This window comes from Lipophrys pholis, assembly GCF_963383615.2.
Source record: "Lipophrys pholis genome assembly, chromosome: 8".
Taxonomy (NCBI): Eukaryota; Metazoa; Chordata; class Actinopteri; order Blenniiformes; family Blenniidae; genus Lipophrys; species Lipophrys pholis.
In genome coordinates this window covers 13,822,441-13,843,099 of record NC_137630.1, presented here as the reverse complement: position 1 = coordinate 13,843,099, position 20,659 = coordinate 13,822,441, and the positions used below count along the sequence as shown (strand labels likewise).

General features: G+C 42.5%; 1 protein-coding gene across 2 annotated transcripts; it reads right to left on the bottom strand.

Annotated features, from left to right (window-relative positions):
* Positions 1-377: 377 nt before the first annotated feature.
* Positions 378-18,648, bottom strand: nadka (NAD kinase a). 2 transcript variants are annotated; one of them, XM_080469395.1, is made up of 12 exons: positions 18,487-18,648; positions 17,387-17,590; positions 14,316-14,399; positions 6,297-6,426; positions 6,087-6,195; positions 5,328-5,413; positions 5,145-5,247; positions 4,913-5,055; positions 4,037-4,136; positions 3,517-3,674; positions 2,438-2,520; positions 378-2,057 (listed from the first exon to the last, which is right to left on the bottom strand). In XM_080469395.1, the coding sequence occupies exons 2-12, from the start codon at positions 17,563-17,565 to the stop codon at positions 1,910-1,912; spliced, it is 1,323 nt and encodes a 440-aa protein (XP_080325521.1). In that variant the 5' UTR covers positions 17,566-17,590; positions 18,487-18,648; the 3' UTR covers positions 378-1,909. The 2 variants fall into 2 exon arrangements, with proteins under 2 accessions (XP_080325521.1, XP_080325522.1); XM_080469396.1 differs by lacking the exons at positions 14,316-14,399; positions 17,387-17,590; positions 18,487-18,648 and adding an exon at positions 8,375-8,840 and having other exon boundaries at positions 379-2,057.
* Positions 18,649-20,659: the final 2,011 nt, after the last annotated feature.

Here is a 20,659-nt window from a genome sequence, read left to right as displayed (position 1 = left end):
AACTCGAAACACTTAAAGAGAAAAAGGAAAAAATCAAATGGAAGAAAAAAAAAAGAAGCTGAGAAATAGTTAATAAAAAGGTTTGATATCAAACATATTCAATTTGCAAACTTTACCAATGACACACAACTATCTTTGTAGATTTTGCAAAACTTCACGGTCCGTGTTGATTCCACTTTAAAAGGTTCAACGTGTTCTCAGGCTCCAGATGAATTTGGTCTTAAACGTTGCAGAATTCTGGTCAAGTTACTAATCAGTTCCTAATTTCTGGTGCTTTGCACAACACTGGAATTAAGACATGGGCTTTTCAGACATTGCAAAAACCCTTTCAGCTTCGACAACGCTGTCGTTTCAAGAAAAATACAAATTGCCTTATTTGTCTAAATTGCCTTGTTTTATTGCATTTCCTTTATTTCTTTGGAACACACTGTAATTTCTGTTGCCAGAATGTTGATATATAATTACATTTACCTTGTAATAAACTGGAGTGTTTGAAGTGTTTTGGTTTCTCACCTTGTGTAAACGTTTCAGAAAACTCTGGAGTCAAAAGAGATTCGTCCTCCTGCCCTGCGTGTCTCAACATGGCGCGTTCAAATAAACGTTTGACTGAATGTCCGTTTCTCTTCTCGATTTACGCGAGAATCAAAAGAACCAAGCAGGAGCCGCTTCCCCATTTAAATTCCTTGTGTTTATTAAAGTCTTTTGGGGGGGAAAAAAAAAATAGTAAGATTCATATTAGAAACATTTACAAACTGAAAGATACAAAAGTTAAAAGAGTTACATGTTCTCATAGTTACAAAAAGTGAAAAGCACTTTGAGAGAAGAGTCAACCAGGCTTCAGGCTCGTTTGTTTTTGTTGTTTTTTCTCAACAGCAGCTCCTGACACAGAACGGCGGATGTAAAAAAATACCAGAGTGGAATGAATTTGGAATAGACTTTGGCTCCGTTTGAGCAAACTTCAGGTAAAACCTTTTTAAAAAAAAAACGGAGCTGGATGGTCAGACCTGCTAACCCTGACCTCACTTCATGGAAATAAAGTTAACGGCGGAGGAAGTTATCAATGTAAAAAAAAAGAAAAAAAAAAAAAAAAAAAGTACTTTCATTAATAACACTTTGTAAACAGGGTAATAAACATGTGGACTTTACAAAATACATTTTCTTTCCTTATATACAGACTCCAGAGTGAGAGGAATGATTGCCTCGGTCGGTCTGATTCTGGAGGTGGCGCCGGGCTCGGTGACCGGTCCGGCTCCTCCACAGCGTGAAAAACAGATCAGTCAACTATTAAAAACCTCCACTATGGCTTAAAGGATAGGGTTTTTTTTTTTTGTTGTTGTTGTTTTTTAACCAAAAAGCAAACATCAAAAAAAGAAGAAGATGTAAGCGGCCGCCTCTTTGCCTGGAATGGATAAGAACCAGCAGCTCGGGGCTGATGGACACAGATATGAACAAACGTGATGAGAACCTTTTCTGTACATTAGTGATAGCAGTGTTTAAGGCACAGTCTCTCCATTCTTAACTAAAACACACTTCGGAGAGATGGATGAGAGATTTAAAAGACTAACGGGAGGCTTGGCTGCGGATGAAGCCCGATGTGCACGTTGATTCCGGATCAACTCTTTCGATTGGTCGTCAGAAACACTTTTCTTCAACTTGGAAAGACTCAGATCGAGGAACAAACCAAGCCACTCGCTGGGCGTGAGGGGAAATAACTTAATAAATTATCGGCTTTTAATTGATTCACTTTAGTTTGATAAGGTACTTTGTGCTCTACGAGCCTATTTGAGTCCATCAGTAAATCACGTTCAAGCTTCAACCAACCGACCGTCTTTTTACAAATCCAACATCAACGACGGGGGTTTGGACGAATGATCTGATGGGAAAAGTGAAGCGCAGCGTCTCCGAGGACTCAGAACTCCTCGTCCTCCGAGCTGAGGTAGTTCTGCTTCTTCCTCACGTTCCAGTGCAGACACTGAGCCAGGCTCTCGAACCAGTCGTTGACCGGGTCCCGGAAACAGATGGAGGGAACGGGGAAGCAGGAAGTGGTGATGGTAATACTGGAAAGAAAAACAAAGACAAGGAGGTGAGGGTGTTGTCTCGCAGACTTGTCGAAATGAGGCGCGGCCAGAACACTTCCTGGTGAGGAATCACTGGACTGTTCAGTTGCTCTTTTTTCCCAGAAGCGCTGAAGTGATGGAGGGATTATGTTGGGAGGAGTCACATAGCTAGAGGTCTGGATGAGGCTCTCCTGAGGCCCGGAGACCATTAAGCAGGTTGATAAGGTTACATAACAAAAGCCTCCGAGTGTCGAGGCAGCGGCCGAGGGAGTTAAACTCATCCTCGGCTCGCCCGGCGCGTCTTTTGTCTCCGTCCGCGGCTCCTTTCGCCGTCTAAAGCCTTCGTGTTTCGGTGCCGGCGGCTCGGTATGTGGACCAACCTGTCTCCGTGGCAGATCTCCTGTCTCTTCCTCCCGTCGAACGACACCCAGGCCGTGTTCCTGGCGTCATGGGAAAGCATGATCTGAGGACAGAAAGCAGCCGTTTTCAGGCAGGAAAGACACTTCCTCTTCCCTCGCCAGCAAAGCGTGGAACCTGTTCTTCTCTCCACACAAACACTCATTGTTTCAGAGGCGATCCAGAGGGTGATAATGAAGCAGGTTCCCCATCGTTACTAAGAGGAATCAGCACGCTCACCGTCAGTATGTAGTTTGTTTACCGAATACATCTCTGCGCCAGAACATTATGACCACCTGAGAAAATGCTGACTTCCTGCCACGAAGCGGTGGAAGGTGGTTATAATCTTATGGCTGGTTGGTGAAATGATAGCAGTGCAGAGTAATTCAGCGGCAATGTGTTTTAACCATGTTGTTTATTGATTTATTTATTGTATTCTGTCTTACTCTGCAAAGCACCCAGGTTAATATTTACTTCTAAAACTCAACAGACACAATAAATCGCTAATAAATTCAAAGTATCTCTTCTACTCCTAAAGTGACGTTAACTGTTTATCAATCTGTGGTGCCAAACGTTTCCTTGACATGTTTCCTGTGACCATTAGTGTTCCTGTAAACCTCCGCTGATCCGATGAGGCAGCTCCCGTGTGTTTTGTATTCGTTTGATGTACTTTCTATCGAGCTGCTTTTAGCATTTGAAAAGCCTCGTGTCTGAATGATGGTGAGTGAACTTGCCTGAATAAGTTTAAAATGCAAAGTGAACATTTGGTCATAAATTCACCAGGGGCCGCCGCTCTGAATTAACGTATTGAACAATTTCAAAGAATAGAGTGGTTTTTTTTTTTTGTATTTCCAAGTGCAGGGAGGCAGCACGACTGTTGACAATGAGAATGTAGCATGATAATAATCGAGGATCTGTGACGACCATGAAAACCTGGAGGTGTCCCAGATTTCTCAGCTCAGAAGTCGCAGGCAGCCAAAACATCTTATTACGGTAAAACTCAGGTTTGGATCGGAACCCCCGAGGAGGAGGGAAGGAAGGAAGCCGAGTGGAGTGTGCGTACCTTGAGCTCCACCCCTGCGGGCACCACGATGGGCCTGAAGGAGAGCGAGTGCGGGCAGATGGGGGTGATCATGATGGCCGGGACGTTCGGATGGATCATGGAAGCGCCGGCCGCCACGGCGTACGCAGTGCTGCCCGTAGGAGTGGACACAATCACCCCTTGAGGAGGAGAGAGACGCACTTTTAGATCACCTGATCCAAATCGAGGCCCCCGATAAGACTGTGCCCGCACACGAGGAATTATTTAATTCTAGAATGTATGAAGTGAACTTTGGCATTGTGTTCAGATGTTGTGAGGTGGATGTGTGTTTCTACATCAGAGTGATTCACTGCGTTCCTCTGTTGTATTTGGAATGATTGCCCTACATAACAAATCACTGCGTAGTAAAGTCTGTCCAAAGGTTGCGGCTGCTTGGACGGGAAGACTACGAGCTGCGGAGACTAAACACTGTCTGGGAGTTTTGACTGGCGGTGCGACACGACAGGATTTAACAAGCAGCTCTGATCCGACTGCCGCTCACCGTCGCCCTGCACTGTAGTGATGAGGTGTCCGTCCAGGTAGAGGTCCACGTTGGAGAGATAGGAGGACGGCCCTCGGTCCACCACCACCTCGTTCAGGACCTGACGCACACACACACACAGAGGGAGAAACCTACCAGTTAACGTTTCAATAGATGAGACTGATGTTGGGGATAAGAGAGAGAAACTATTCTCCTTGTGTCACACAGGTCAGATTACACGGGTGGATTTGTGCTGCTAAAAACACGTTAAGCTCAGTTTATTCTGTAATAACAGGTCTGAGGCTTTCAGGAGTCTCAGGCTGAGAGCTGCTGAGTCAGGGTGACAAGACTCCACCAGGACGTCGTTTGATAATGCTGCAATATGTAATAACATTTTGTAGCTCATTATGTAATAACGCCGCATTTTGGAATACAATTCTTGAAGCCATTTTCTAACAAAATGGAATAATTCGGTGCATCATGGCAGAAATTTCACCCTTTATCTCTAGACCTGGTTCTATTTTTAATAATGAAAAAAAAAAAAAAAAAAAGGCTCAGTTGGACTAGTATTACATGTCACTCTTTGTTTTTGCTCATGTCCTGCCAACATAGCAATGGTAGAATGCAGCAGTCTAAATGAGGTTTAACATTTTAGATTTTTAAAATTACAAGCCAATGAGTATTTCCACCAGCCATTTCTTTCTCCTTGAAGAAAGGAAACCAGACTGTAAATACCGCCGAGTGCAATGACTCATTTAACTTGTAACCGGCAGATTTTCCAAAATGACTTGAAACTGCGTTACATTAGTACACATTGCAGCATTATTGCATATCACACGTCACGACTGGAAACACGCTGCCCACAGGAAGATTTCTGGTTTGTTCCGGAGGGCTCACCTGGTACTGCATGGCCTTGCGGCAGCTCTCCGCGTCCCCGTTGGTCAGGATGATTCCCTTCTCGTCCACTCGGGCTTTATTCTCCCAGTTCTCCTTCAGCACACGCACCTTCAAGCGGCTCCGCAGCACGATGGCGGCGTTTCCTGCACGCCAGAAGCCAAAGTTCAAACAAACCCCCGGCTCTGTCAACGAGGGCGAGGGGGAACGCTTGCACAAGCGGAGCAGGAAGTACCTTCAATAATCTGGGTGACCTGAGACTGGTATGTGTCGAACTTGAACGGCGTGAGGAAGCCGAGGGAGCCCAGGTGGAAGGCCATGACCGGAGGAACGCTGTCCTGCAAGACAGAGGGGAGAGGGAACCGCGTTAGAGGAGGAAAGCTTTAGATTAATGCTGGTTTTGAAGTTGAATGAATACCTGGAAGAGCGAAGACGCATACAGCAGAGTGCCATCGCCACCGAGACAGATGATGAAGTCCACCTGGTTAGAGATGTCATCCAGATCTGAAAAACACAAGAAAATAATAAATGGAAACATTTGACTTACATCTATTTATCTATATGTGCCATGTGTCCATACTGTCTGCATGTCTCCCTCTCTAAATATGCTTCTATAATTACACAATTAAATAGATTGACATCTTTTTGTCCTTAAAAACATCATAGATGAAGAGATCTTTTTATTCCGTCTCTATATACACATCGATTTTTCTATAATTATACACAGAAACTGTGTATGCCACGTCTCCATATCATTAGACTGTATGTCTATTCAAATGTACTTATTTCTCTTTCTACATAAGTTCACAACTTTTTTTAAATTTTTATATATACACACACTCTTCTCATTATTTGTATCTCGATCTATAGCTCATCTATATATTTGTTGTATATTGGGAAAAAATGCTTACAGGTTTGGTTACAGTACACACACATCTTTCCACTCGTTATGGAGCATAAATGCTCCTTTTATTTATGTTTATTTGGGTTTTTAAGTAATTTAAATGGATCATTTTAACTCTTGTGACCCTGTCGGCTGACTTGAGGTCATACAATGAGATTGAATGGATCGTAATGCTGTTTTCTATAGTTTGTTTATAAGGTTTAAAAAGTTAGAGACTCTAACATCCATTCAAACTGTTCTTATCTTTGCATTAAGATTTACCAAGTTTAATACCTTCTCTGAAAGCGCAGAATTTTTTGGAGACGGCTCCGAAGTTTTCGTCTGCCGAGATAGCCGGATCGTCCAGGACCTTCTTCTCCACGTAAACAATCATGTTTTTAACCTGCAGATCAGGAAAACAAGGCTGAGTGATGAGCCGGAAACCTAAAGGAGGGATGCAGCTTCCCATGAGCAGACCCGGTGGTCGGGGTTCAGGGGTCGTACCTCGGTGAGGAAAATGCAGAGCTCTTTGAAAGGCTGCAGCAGACTGGCGTCTCGGATCTTCTTGATGACGAGGACACTTTTAGGTGGCTTGTTCCACGTCAGTCTCTGGCTGGCGGGGTCCTGAATGTGCCTGCACACAAACACAGCCAAAACAAACTCTCACCTTACGAAGGAGAAAACCGGAATAGAGTTTAAATCCTACATGAGCCGAGACCTGTGACTCGAGTCACAGCTGACCTGCTCACCGGGGAGTCCTTGTGCTCATCATAACCACAACTACTCAGCACATATCCAATTAGGAGGCACCAACTTAACACCCAGCTCTGATAACACACACTTCTGACCCCCGTGCGGCGAGTGGAAGGAAGGAGGCCCATTCACCGGCACGTGTAAAGAGTTTGTATCACCGTCAGGGTGACACGGCATTAAATAGAAGAGAAATGGAACCGACAACCTCGGGTGGCACCGAGAGAAGACGCGACGGCGGAATGAGGAAAACCAACAGGAAGCTTCACGCCGGCCCAAAACGAGCTGCATCCCAGGAGGACGGGACACGAGTTCAAGCTGGAAACAGCCAACGGGCTCCATTACCAAAATCTGTCCACCTCATTTAGTTCCAGCTTTCATAAGAAATGGATCCGTCACACCCATTAGGGAGTCAGTGATGGTAAATTAGGACGAGCGGATCTCTTATGCAAGAGAAACTTGGGAGGAATTAATGTTACGTTTGAATATACAAGTGAGCACTTAAATATAAGGCTGTTGCCAATTTGTTTGCAAATAAAGCAGGAAATAAAATATGAGCCCTTGATTACTCTTTACATTCAGCAGGATACACAACGCTTTTCGATGCGCGCCAAAGCTCAGAAACTGAGGATTCACAACATTCACAGGTTAAGTTAACTTGACATTCCGAACCAGCTGAGCTGTAAGGTGTCCCAACGCAAAGAAAACCCGACCATCAGTCATCTCAGCACATGTACTTTGGTAAACTCCTGACATACTTGAAAGCATCTTCAAACCACAGGGAGGCTGATCACTCGCCTCAGGGCCTAATTGAACTTTATGGCAGTTCCAGAAGGAAAATGTGCTTTTCAAGCCTGGTTACGATCTGCAGGACGAATCTGTGAGACTAACTCACGGAATCATTGATCTTTTTTTTTTTTTTGCCCAAGGGAAATCTTTCACTCAGGATATCAGGAAAATATGCAGGTTTAGTTCCTACACACACACACACACACAAACACACTCACACCTGTTCAGTCTCAACAAATAACACAAGACAGCAGCTTCATTAGGACATGTCTACTTCCTGTTTATTTGAGGAAAAACGGGCCACAACGTGATGCAAACAAACCACCACAGATTGCACATAAAGGACAATGTAGTCTCACCATTAGATACACTTTGTGATCAGCACAACGGCTCTGCTGTCAACTTGTTTGACTTGAGGGTTTTTTGGGGTTTTTTTTTTTTAACGGCATGTTACTTTCTGAGGTTTGGAGTATGTGAGGCTACGTGCTATAAACATGCCACTCCCTGTACTTTAAATACATATAAAACAGACAGTACAACTGGTAAAAGCAGACTTCATCAAGGATTTGTTGCATCGGCTCCTTTTAGATGACACCGCTTGATAGTGTGAGGTTGTTGTTCTACAAGGTGAATTATTCCAAATTGCACGGATCCAAACATGTGAAACAAAGTGAGCACACCTGCTTTCCAACACAATCGAGGCGAACCAGGCGAGACGTCATTAGCATTTGAAACGGCTATTCAGCCGCCGTTCAGTTTCTCCCCAGAACACCTCAAAGCGTCCACGCCTTCCCATTCACACGGTGACCCCCCCCCCCCGACAACGTTACAGCGTTTGACAACCACAACGCTGCAACAAAATGATACGACTCAACTTGACACTAAACAAGTTCAGCATCGCCGTCCTCTCCCTCCACATTACTGCTGCTGCTCTGATCATGTGTCCGACAGACGTCCAGCCATCCCTGTTCATATCTCACCGCTACAAAAAGCGACTGTGTGTGTTTGATAAAGACACAGATAACACCGGGAAGTCCTCTCACCATTTCCAGACTCGGTTCCCGCCGTGGCTCTCGGGAGCGTCCTGCAACACGCACTGGTTGAACTTCATGGTTGTACACATGTAACGGAAGATGCTGCTTCTGGTCTGACTCAGTTGGAGAACGGGGCTCGGTCCTGGTGGCCCGCTCTGACACGGCGGCTCATGCTGCCTCGGCTCCACGTCCTCCAATGCTGCAGATTGCAGCGGACCGAGCAGCAGATTGAGCTGCTGGCTCTGCGGTCCAGCCGTGAGTCAGGGAGGCCGAGCGTGGAGAGGAGAGGAGAGGAGACGAGGAGAGGCTCTCCACGCGCTGTGGTCGGGGCCCCGGCACCAGCTAACAACCCCCTGGAGCTGGACTGGCTGTGGCTATATTTGTCCCAGCGAGGACTTACACTAAAGCCTCCCGACGCACGGTGCACTCTGCCCGCTGGAGCAAAGCTCTCGCTCATCTTAAGGTTGTCTTCATCTCAGCTCCCACCCACTCCGCTCCAACCCGCCCACTTCAGGGAAGGGATTTCCTTGTTGGACAGGTGTGACTCACCGAGACAACACCTGCAGGGCTGCACCTACACCAGCACTTCGCAAAAAATCGCTCGCTTTTCAGCGAGTATGGCAATTAACAAAGAGTTTCTCTCAATGACGCTTATTTGGGTGTTTTTTTCAAATTATTTTCAGAAAATTTCATGAGGTTTATCAACACGTCCGAATGTGTTCTGAGAATTCAGCAGGATGAAACTGAACTTCCCTGTGTCTCATTCCAGAAAGCTGATAGTCCTCTATTCACCTGCACTGAGCAAACATGGTCTGAGAACAAAAGAAACCCAGCACATGCTGCTTCAAACAGCATCAGCTGTTCAGTCCAGCCTCCTTTCTAAAACATTTGTTATAATATATTGAATACGTGATAAATACATGTTCCATTAAAAAAAAAATAGGCTGTGTGAGTATAGTGAAAGTTTTTAAACATACAGTTGGCTAAAAGGCTGTTTGAGTTGATCACAACACAACAGATCATACGAGAAAAATCAAATGCATAAAAATATGATAAATAAAAATGTCTAACTTTGAGAATCGTATTTCTACACGTGGCCAGATCTGTGCAGGCTGAAGGAAAACTGATTCGATTCTGTGTAAAATCGGAGCCGGTTTTACTCAGATGAGGTCGAGATGAGGTTAAAATGTATAATGACATTGATCTTTTAGATCAGGCTGGTCACATGACCTCATTGGAATCAGCTGCTCTGTTGTAGAAACCCAGTTTTTGGTCTTTCATCAAACGTACGTCACCTCAGTACATAATAGTCTGGAAGATGGAAATCAACCGGATCCACCGCATTCCTCTCAGGCCAAACATAGTTTCCATTATTAATGTGGGAAAAACCGGGAGCAAAGTCATTGGTTCAATTAAAACGCGGAGACCTTCAACTCCACAAGACTTTGGTGTTACGTTTCCAATCTCAAACTTGTATATTTGAATATCCGTTCAGTATTTGTTCTGTTTGAGCTTTTTGGTGCCTTTCCAGTATTTGTGTACTCGGTTACTTGTTACAGGAAATTGTACAATTGTTGTAAAAAAATTATACACATTGATGACACAAGCTTTGAGGTTTCTCCATCTGCGACAATGGAGTCCACATCGTGACAATATCCCTTCATGTGGCTACGGTTCTGGCTGTGGAGCAACCTGCAGGCCTGCTCTGTTCTTATCTCACAATAGATGTCACCGTCCTCCTTCGTGACCGACATTAGGCAATACGCTGGCTTCAAAACAAGGGCCTGGCACACTGCCGTCTTTCCTCTCAAGGCGTGTTCCGGGTGGCGTGAACTCGGGTGATCAAAGGTGGAAATTCCTCTGGGCTCTTTTCGGGCGTTGTTTTGAGCCTGCAAACTCCAGAAAGTCAGTCGCGCTTTCATCCAGTCTCGCGACCACACCTTCTCAATGGGACGACTTCTGGTTCCACTCTGCAGGCTGAAACCGGGACCGCCTCAGTCCGTGCAGACGGTCAGTGTGATGAAGCGGCTCCAGCTAAAAGTAGCGGCGTGAACCTTTGTTTGTGACCGATATAACCCGGTTTTACTACTTTTACCCCGTCTAGCGGCTTTGTGGAGGCTAATCCTTCAAACGCTGCGGCCTGAAACAAACAGTGCTGGACTGAGGCGCCGGCGTGGCGGAGGGGTCGGAGGTCGAACAGGACTGGAGGATCTTTCAGCATGACGTTATCGATGCATCAAACTTTTAATGAAGGATCTGTACACAGCAGTCAAACACGGTGTACAAATACAACCTGCCCAAGTCTTTCTTATTGATATTATTGTCTTTTACATCGCTTCAAGGACTGTAGCAGACACTGTATGTGTGTGTGTGTGTGTGTGTGTGTGTGTGTGTGTGTGTGTGTGTGTGAGAAATAACAATTCTGACTTAAGCGATGTTGAAAATCTTCATGTTACTTTGTTCTTTCTCCACGACTGAGAATAAACCTTCTCTGATTCCATACCTTTATCATCTTTTTATTGCTTGAAATAAGACATTAGAAAGCACAGAGGCTTACAGAGAGGGAATTAATGAGTTCTAACGCTTGCGAGGTAAAGAATTAATAATTGTAATGCTGCTAAGTTTTGACTCATTTTACTTTCACATAAAAAACTAAAAACAGAAAAAAAGAAGTGACCAGCACCAGCCGGAGTGTTCCGGTATCGATCCAACAGATGAAACGATCAAAACATATTTACGAAGTCCGAAATAAATTGGCAGACCTCTCTCGGTGTACGACACAAAACCGGCTTTTTAGCCACGACTTCTTATATAAGTTCACCACCTTAACACAACCTCTCATCCAAATAATGACGCAACAGCGCTGAAAACCAGTCAGAAATGACAACGTAAAAAAGTTTAATCCCCGGAAAAACCAGTTTTGCCTAATTCACTTTAAATCCTTCAATAATAAAAAAAAACAACAACAACTATTCACTTCACAAAGCAATGACTCTACAGTTCTGATGCTGTAATGCCGAGTAGCAGAAAGATTGAAAAACAAGGAAATCAGTAGACATGCATGGTACCCATCTACAGTATTTGGGCTTCCTACATTAACTAGTTCAACAACAGTTCAAGCTTCAGTTCAGTCTGGTTGAAATTGTGTCCAAAAACAGAAAGAGCACTGTTAATAGAAGTCCTCCAGAAATCTTGTAAATACATTGACCTGACCTGTCAAACAAGATCATTCACAGCTGACACTGAAAACCTCTTCAGACCCATCAGATCTTTTTATTTATTTTGTTTTAAACAAACAGCGGCCCACTTCTATTTTTCGGCACGTTCAGTCTCACAGGTGTATTTGACAGATATGGGAGAGACGAGTGAGCAAGTCCGGACACATTTTCATTAATAGCGCGGCAGATGCATAATCAACACTCGGTGTGTGTGTGTGAGTGTTTGTTGGGGACGGAGACCGGCTCCCCGACAGCATAACAAAGCAGAATGCAAACGTCTATGCAACCAGAACACCAGGATTGTCTAAAGACATGAGAGTTGTAGAGTGACTTAACAGGTTCTGGTGTTGGACAGGTTCAGTGGACATAAATCACCAGCTTTCTTTTTTTTTTTTTTTTTTCATTGAGTTAATAAAATAAACTCATAATGTTGTCTGATTCAAATGTCAAGTGTAAGACATTTAGAGATTTGGTAGAAAAGTGTTCAAATTCTTGGGCTGATACGAGTCGCAATTCAATTCTTAATTACAGGAAGTTCATTGATCATTATAATAACAGTTAAAAATCGGAGTATTTTAATAGTAAAACTCAGTTTCCAACCTCTTCTACTACGCTTTGGACACATTATCTCCTGAAACCCGTCACTCCAACTGTGTTACATGTATTGGACTGAAACCGATTCCCCCTAGTAGAATGAAGTAATGATTCTTGAGGCGCTTCATGAGACTCATCTGAGCATTTTCGTCCAGTAAAGTGAAGACAACATTTGGCGCCGACGGTTTCCTCATTCTGATCCCGGGTTTAATGATCGACTCCTATTTCCCTCAACAGACTGATGTGGTGATCCTTTGTGTGCGCTGTAAAGTTGGGGTTTTTTTTTGCCTCAGTTCAAGGAAGTTCAAGCCGTTTTTAGTACCACTGAGGATTTTCCAGGCGACTAACTTCTCTCCTGATTAATCAAATCGATTACCTAGTCAGCTGTGTATAAGAAGGATAATGGTCAGAGATTTAGTTCAACGTCTGCCTTGTATTTCAGGCTCACTTTGTTAAAGATAAACTGCCTTTTTTTTAAGAAACATGACCTGCACAATAAAAACATGAACTACAGTTAAAACCACAAGTTTAAATACAATCAGACTAAACTTCTCCTGTTTTAGGTCAGTTTGGATTGCCAAAGCTATTTCTCTTTCATAAATGCACCAATAATGAGAAAGAGAATCTCTCATTACTTTCTTTGAAGTCAAACGTTCACGCACACAAAGATTACCAAGTCTTTAAACAATGTGGGAAAGTCCAGAGGACGACGGCACGGCGTTGGAAGCTTCGGATAGGTTGACCTGCCATGTGAGTTAATTGGCGGCGCACCTGGGGACGTATTTTAAGGCCACACCTCAAACACGCTGCTTCCTTGTCCGACATGAAAGAAATCAGTCGCGGAGCCAAACAAATCTGGGTCATCCTCGGAAGCAATTTCCCGACGCTCGACCGTCCAACGTTTGTCTGTTCAAAACAATTATAGGACGAGGAAAAAGGTGGAAGCTGGGCAGCCTGAAAACACCCTCCTGACCGTGAAGCATGGGGGTGGCAGCATCATGTTGTGGGGCTGCCTTGCCGCAGGAGGAAGTGGTGCACTTCACGAAATTAGAGGGCGTCATGAGGAAAGAACATTATGTGGAAACATTGAAGCAACATCTCAAGACATCAGCCTCAAGGAGCCTCAGCGCGGCGCCAAAACGTGGCTCGAGGACAACAAAGTCAGTGTCTTGGATTGGACATCACAGAGCCCCCGGTCCACCACTTCTATCAGGAGGGAGGTCAGAACTACAAGCAAACTGCTGTGGAAGGATACACAACGCGTTTGACCGAGTCCTACGGTTTAAAGGCAAAGCTCCCAAATACTAATGAAATGTATGCAAGAGGAGAAGTTTAGTCTGATTTAACTTCAAACAGAGAGAGAAAAAAAAAAAAAAAGGTTTGAGTCTTTTTACACAGTGTATGTAAACTACCGCACAGATTGAGTTGAAATTTTCACCTTTGGTGGACATCAGACATTTCTAATTGCTCTTGATACAACTGTATTTGCTTGTTGCTTTAAGAAAAAAAAAAATAAACAAAACAAAAACCTACATTGGAATCAGCCATTATTGACAGAATTCTGTTCAAACTTGACTTCTTTAAAGTTTTACTCCAATACAATAGTTTGAGTATCTCTATATACCGTTTCGAGATCCCGACATGTTTTTATTTCCTGTCATACACTTCATTCATTCATCCGTCCTTTTCTATTCGAGTTAAAACCGTTTTCTTCCTCACCAGGTGGATGTGAAACAATATAAAAGAAAGAATCTAAAATAACCTTTTTTAAATGTTTTTTAAGCTGCATCTTATCCATGTAATTGCCACCCAACGCATCACATCCGTGTTATTCTTCTCTAGTGCAGCTCTCGTCGTTTTCCTTCCCGTTCCTCAGACTGACACGGTGCGCAGTGACGGCATGCTGCCGATTGTTCAGCCTCGAACACGCGTCGGTGAGAACAAAAGACTGGACACCTGAGATTAAACTGTAGTTCCTTTTGGAGACAAAGTTTCTGATCCGGTCGTCATAATGCAGTTTGAAGGTGACCTATTCAAACATTTCTACACCGACTCATGACTGCACCAAACAAATGTCACAAACAATCCTTAACATTGGTTTAAAAAAATGAAAAATAAAAGGTTTGTGTCCTACTTACATGACTGCGTGTGGATTCTGGAGCATGCATGCCTTTGGGCCGAATGTGGTCACAGGACTGGGCCCGTGGAGCGACTGGGTCCTCCTGGGAGGAAGAGCATAGGGATTAAAACAAAGTTCAAACTAAAACCTGACTTTTTGTTTCGGTATAATAATGTCCCCGGCACCAGCCGGACAGACGAACACACTTGAGCATAACTTTCCAGAGTTACACAACACGGTGCAATAACCATCCGCCTTTCATTTCCCTATTGAAGGGATGAAAACAAAGCGTTGAGTTTGAGTTGAAAGATTTCCACTTTTGGACTCCCCACCAGCTGATACTCGTCGTGCGGCCGCGATTAGTCACCGGTCTGTCGAAGGCAGGGAGCGGCGAGCTGCTGCAGGACGACGGGGAAGTTCCCCCCCCCCCTCCCCTTCCATCATTACAAGATGGAAACTTGCCTCCATCTCCATCACACAGACCCATCAGTGTGATTTACTGCGAGGCGGTCGTCAGAGGCTGGAATTGTGACTCGTTTTCCGAGTTGAGGTGTTGGAATTTCCTAGTTAGAGCTCCTGGTGTGTTCGGCTTACTTTGGAGCTCTGCACGGTTTTGATATCACTTAGAACATTCAATCTTAATTTCAATGACTTGCACACCACTCCTACGAATGAAATGGAGTCAAATGTTTTTAGTCATACTCTGGCATGTAGTGCGACAGCAGCTTTCCTGAGAACGCGAGTATAAATTCCCAGTTAACTGGAGCACTGCAACTAGATTTTCCTGAACAACTGTCATGGTACGCTGCATCACGTCACTCAAATCAGTCCGATTATGGGAGTGGGGGGGGAAAAAAAGGCTGAATTTTCAAGCAGTTGAAGTAGTAAGTACTCTTCTGATTAACTTGCAGTTTGAATTTAAAGTTAACAGACAGAAAATTTGTGGAAAAGCTGGAAAATTGGAATCAGAATCCAAAATCATCAACAGGCACATTTTTTTTTAAACATGTTTTTCCCTTCAATTTGTCTCTAACTGCTTTACTTAGACTGACCATCAATATAAGCTGTGGCTGTGCGACGTCTATACTGTAGATATATATTCTTTTAAATCAGAGTTTATTCTATAAAATAAATAATATAATTAGAATTATTATAATCTATAAAAATAATAATAAATAATCTATTTTATGCGTTTATTTTAGCTACATTTAACCAAGGACCCGTGTTTCGTTCGGAGGCGTGGTTGAAATGAAAAGTCTTCTACTGTGTGGTTACATTTTATTTGTCCAAGTTTAAAGATCACGTCGACTTGAATCTACAAAAAGCTGAATCCTGCTTCTTTTGGATTTTCTTCCACGTTAAAGCAGCTTTAAGGCTGTTTAATGCTCAACTAAAGCAGAAGACGAGGCGGAGAGGGAAACTCAGACACTGCGACACATGAGAGATGGTGAAAGGAGAAATTTCATGACTTCCATTGAGAAAGAACACAAAAAAATGTAATTTCATCATTTCAAAGAAATCTGTGAGAGGAGAAGTTCTTTTTAACTTTCAGTGTGAGTAACTCTAAAAATAAAATAAATTACTGTATTCTAAAATTGGGTCAAAACTTATGATGATAAAAAAAAATATTATCATTCAGACAAGTTAAAACACTTAAGTGAAAGAAACGGTGGATGTTAATTTTGCATATGAACTAGAAATGATGTACAAATAGTCATTTATGGTGTATATTTTACATATAATTAGATTTTACACCTGCACCGAAGTGGGATCATTCAAGTTTGATTTTCTTTGCAGCCTTCTAACTAAATAACACTAAATAAACTTTGAGTTGAGGGAATCCCACGGCCATCTGACTCCTCTGAATCACCCGCCGGGTCTTTTCAAACGCCACTAAAATGAGAAGTGTTGTGGTCAGATTCATGTGTGGGAGAGTGTTTCAACATCTTGGACTGGTGCACTCTTTGCACCGACTTCTCTTTACAAGAAAAGCCTCAGTTGCCAACGCGGCTTGTGTGTGTGAAACAAATGCGTGTTTTCAGTTTCTTTTGTGCACCCCACACATTTCACAAACACTTGATGTGGCGCAACGCTAATCCTCCGACGAAGCTGCTGGGAAGAAACGGCTGCTGCGCCGCATCACCTTCCAGCATCCGACAACGGCGTCTCCCTGCTTGGAGCGTTTACTGAGAATTCAACAGCAGGGCCACGTTCGCCTCACCTTTCAGGTTATTTACCAAAACGTCTGCAGGGCGTGCGCGAGTCGAAAAGCCCTCAGATGAGTGGGAATAAAACATCATTTAATCTTTATGTTTGGTTAAAGAGTATTTTGTATAAAGGTCACGGGGCTGACAAAAACAGGGTGTTGACCAGTGCAGGCAGCAGGGAGCCGTCATTACAACCAAACGGCTGCCTCGGTCTAATTCTGATTACCGTGTTCCTACAAATTATACAGTTTATGGAGGATTCTCATTGTTTTGGTGCGACCCGTTGCAGAACCTGCAGAAATTGACAAAAGAACCCAAGGAGTATTGTGAGATTGTTTTTTTTTTTTTTTTTTAAAGCTGCACTAAAATCCTATCTTAACATAAATAGCTTTAAGTTTTAACAAAAATAAAAATCACAGGCATTTAAAATAATTGCATGAGTCTAGAAATATTGTGCCGCTTCACTGAATTTGCATTAATACATCAAAAAAAAAAAAAAAAAGGCAGACAGATGCGTGTTCCTATTTCATACTCGAGTCAGAAGCTGGTTTCATGTGCAGTCCTGGGAAGAATGAAAATCATTTGGAAACAATGGAAAGTTTCAATACTGCCACATTTTATTCCATATATTTAAATGGATTCCACAGACACCGACACCCTGTAAGCCTTCTTTGTTTTATTATTTAATATTTTAACTTGCATCATGAAAATGAAAAAATACAGAACCTTTTTTTTTTTTTTTTTTAATGCTTGAAGATTCCTAGTTGAAACATTTATCAGTGTAGGAAATAAATTAACCTTTTATCAACATATTTTTGAGGTGGAAGAATCACAATTCTTTGTGTGACCTTTGGCTTCAAACATCAGATGACCCCACACGTACCTGTACTCCCAGGAGCTGGTGGCCGCAGACGTGCTCAGGCTGCGGGTCTTCCTGTTGCGTCGGGCCAGGCTGTGGCCGTGGCCGTGGCCGTGGCCGTGGCCGGAGACCTCCCCACCACCGTCGCAGGTGGAGCAGCAGTACTGGGCGGCCTCCAGTCGCATGTCCTGTCCACCGTCCATCTCAGACAGTCGGGCTGCGAACAAACTGCCGGAGGGGGAAAAAAATCAATCATTCATGAGGACACAGAGTCACTTGCATGCAGGCTGATAATCATTAGACAACAAGCAGAGATCTTATGTAGCTGGGAGACAAATCTCAATAAAACGGCCATTTAAACAACTGAGGAAGGGAAGATCATAAAGTTCTCTGTACAAACAATCCACTATGGGTCTCTGTGCCTGCATGTTACACACTTTCAGAGATTAACTCGCTTTTTTATGGATATATTCATTGATCAGAAGACCACAGGTAATTATTGATTCACAGTTGGACTGTCATGACCAGCTTCAGCGATTTTTATTTCCTAATATCAAATATTCTATATTTGGTTTTTTTTTTTAAACTATTGGTTAGATCTGCAACCACAGGGAAGGTGATGTCATCTCTCCATGGGGTTTGAACAAACAGCCTGGCTTCAAATAGGAGTTGACCGTTAGTCCATATGTGGCACAATGGGTGGAAGAGTGTGAGAAATAAGCCAGCGTTTAATTAAAATACCATGAATACTAAAGCCATCCACTAATTGTCACCTCAAACATCGTCACCTAATGTAGACAACACACAGAATATGGAGCTTCAGCCTCCACTTACTGACAAACTACATGAGCAGCCAATATATTAACTTATTTAACAGGAGAAGCAAGTCAATGTTCTTTTCAACTGAGGCGATTCCCCTTAAAAGGGAAAGAAAAAAACACACCCAGAAAGGTAAGCGTTAAAAATAGTGCTTGGATAAGAGTTAAATAATCAATACTGGCTGAAGTTAATCGGATGAACGGTGACGGCTCCAGATGGTCCCTCGACTCGGCTAGTTAGCACGCTAGGCTAACACTTAGTCGCGTTCAGCACAGAACAACAATATAACCCGCTCCCCACGCTACCTTTTCGTCACGGTGCTACGGGGCGACGACAGGGACTCGCCGTGCAGCAGACTGCCGGAGGATCAGAGCCGTGACATTATTTATATAGTGGAAAACGTTTCACCGTCTCCCTCCACCACCGCGGCGCTGTCAACAGTCTGTCACCACTTCCGCATTGTCGCCAGCCTATCACAGGGCGGATCGGCGTTGACGTCATCTAAGACATGGAGGCGGGTTATTTGATGATGTCGCGGCTCAACGCACGGTCAACTTAAAATCAGATATATCTGATGGTTGTTTTTACTCGATCTTCTTCTGTTTTTCTGCTCATTAATACTTTTCTAATGTATTTATTTCTAGTGTATTTATCGCTCAATAAAACCTTCACACGTTCGGTCATCACATCCGATAGTTTTGAATAAATGTGGATAGTGAATAAAAGTACAAACTGGGACTTATACTGACGTGAAATTTAATTGTACCGTAATTAAATAAGTTACCGTACTCTTCCTGATGCTCTATATCAAGATTTTTTTATCACCTTGATTTAATGTATTCCCTTTATTTCCTTGTTAATCACTGTGATAGAAATACACTAGTCTTACCTTGAAACCATGCACATGACAAGCTCAGGCCACACTAACAATTATTTCAAATCATTTTGAGTCATCTTTTACATTTAAAATGTCAGATTATGGCTGTTTAACCTCTTTATTTCTATGTTGTGACCTTGTGTAGTTTGTAATGTACATCTTGAATAATCAATCTGATTCTTCATTTATGTGGTCATTTAATGTATCAAGCTTGTCAATATTTATTTTATTCTAGGATTATTTGGCTTCTCATTCAAGAATCTGCTTATACATTATAGTTCCATAAGTGTTTTAATGTATTTTGGATTACTAAACCCACAATTACAAATACAAGATGAATAATCTCTAAATTGCTGGGTTCACAACAAAAAGCATTCATTCTTATGGACATACATTCATGAATTAAATCTTTTATATTTCAGCGTGTGAATTATGTAAATGACTTTACTGTGAAACCCTTTATGATTAGATTTAGATGAAATTAACTTTTATGAATGAGAGCGTGATACTTTGTTACATCGTGGCAAAAAAGAAAAAAGGTTTAAAGAAATCCATTCGAGTTGTAAACGATATAACCTTGTAAGCCATGTTTATGTCCAACAGAGGGCGACAAAGATAAGGGAGTGTCTCTAAATATGAATTACATTCAAACTCGGTACAGAAGCAGTGAGACTGAAGGTTCCTGAACTTGGAATTCAAGACCAACTCTGTATTTTCTTTGTTTCCACACAGAAATTCGGAGGAGCGTACAGAGGAGGCAGGCCGATTCAACAGTGGATAAGAAATTGTTTATTTGACTTGAACATAATTACAAGGAAACCAAACAGTCTGCAACATTCTAGCTTCAGTGGGAATCGCTCTAAGTGAATCACACTCAACACAGTAGGTCATCTCAAACTGCTTTTTATTACATCTTAAATAACAGTACATTTTAATATAGTTTCTATCTTGCATCCAGCTTTCGGTTGTACACTGACTGACTTTAAAATTAAATACAAAAGGTGAAAAGGGAACAGTGGGGGTGCAGAGCTCTACAGTTATTTGATGGAGAAAGAGAGAAAAGGAAAGGGAATTTAATTATTTTAATATTTTTTTATTTTGTTTTATTTTTTGCCAACTCCAGGCCTAACGCACAATTACAGCACATTTTTTTTGTACAGAATGTCGCAGAGAAAAAACAATGGAAAAAAGGTCACTACTGCTAAAGAAAGAGCGTCTCTGTTTACAAGGAGAAGGAACAACAGAAAGTTCTGCCATTCAGATGCTGCAAGATTTTTTTTTCATTTTTTTTTTATTAAAGGACAGAAAAAAACCTGTTATAAAATGTTTTTTCTTTGTAAATGGAATTTTGTTTGCTACAGAAGGAATGAAAATTGTATTTGTTCCATTTGAGATCGTGTATGTTTAAAGGTGAATGAATGTACGTATGCATGTGTGTACAATTTAAACATTTACTTCTTAAATTTGTGGAATCCCTCCCAAGAATGGACCAAGTAACCGTTTACGTTGCAGGGTTTCGCTTCTCGAGTGCATAGCTTTGACATTTTAGTTGGATCATGTATGCACGGAGTAGCCGAAAAAACAAAAAGGAAAAAAAGAAA

Coding starts and splice junctions, on each gene's coding strand:
- nadka (XM_080469395.1), bottom strand. CDS start 17,565: ATGGACGGTGGACAGGACATGCGACTGGAGGCCGCCCAGTACTGCTGC. Junction 6,196..6,296: donor TCTGCATTTTCCTCACCGAG/GTACGACCCCTG, acceptor CCTGATCTGCAG/GTTAAAAACATGATTGTTTA. Junction 5,414..6,086: donor ATTCTGCGCTTTCAGAGAAG/GTATTAAACTTG, acceptor TGTGTTTTTCAG/ATCTGGATGACATCTCTAAC.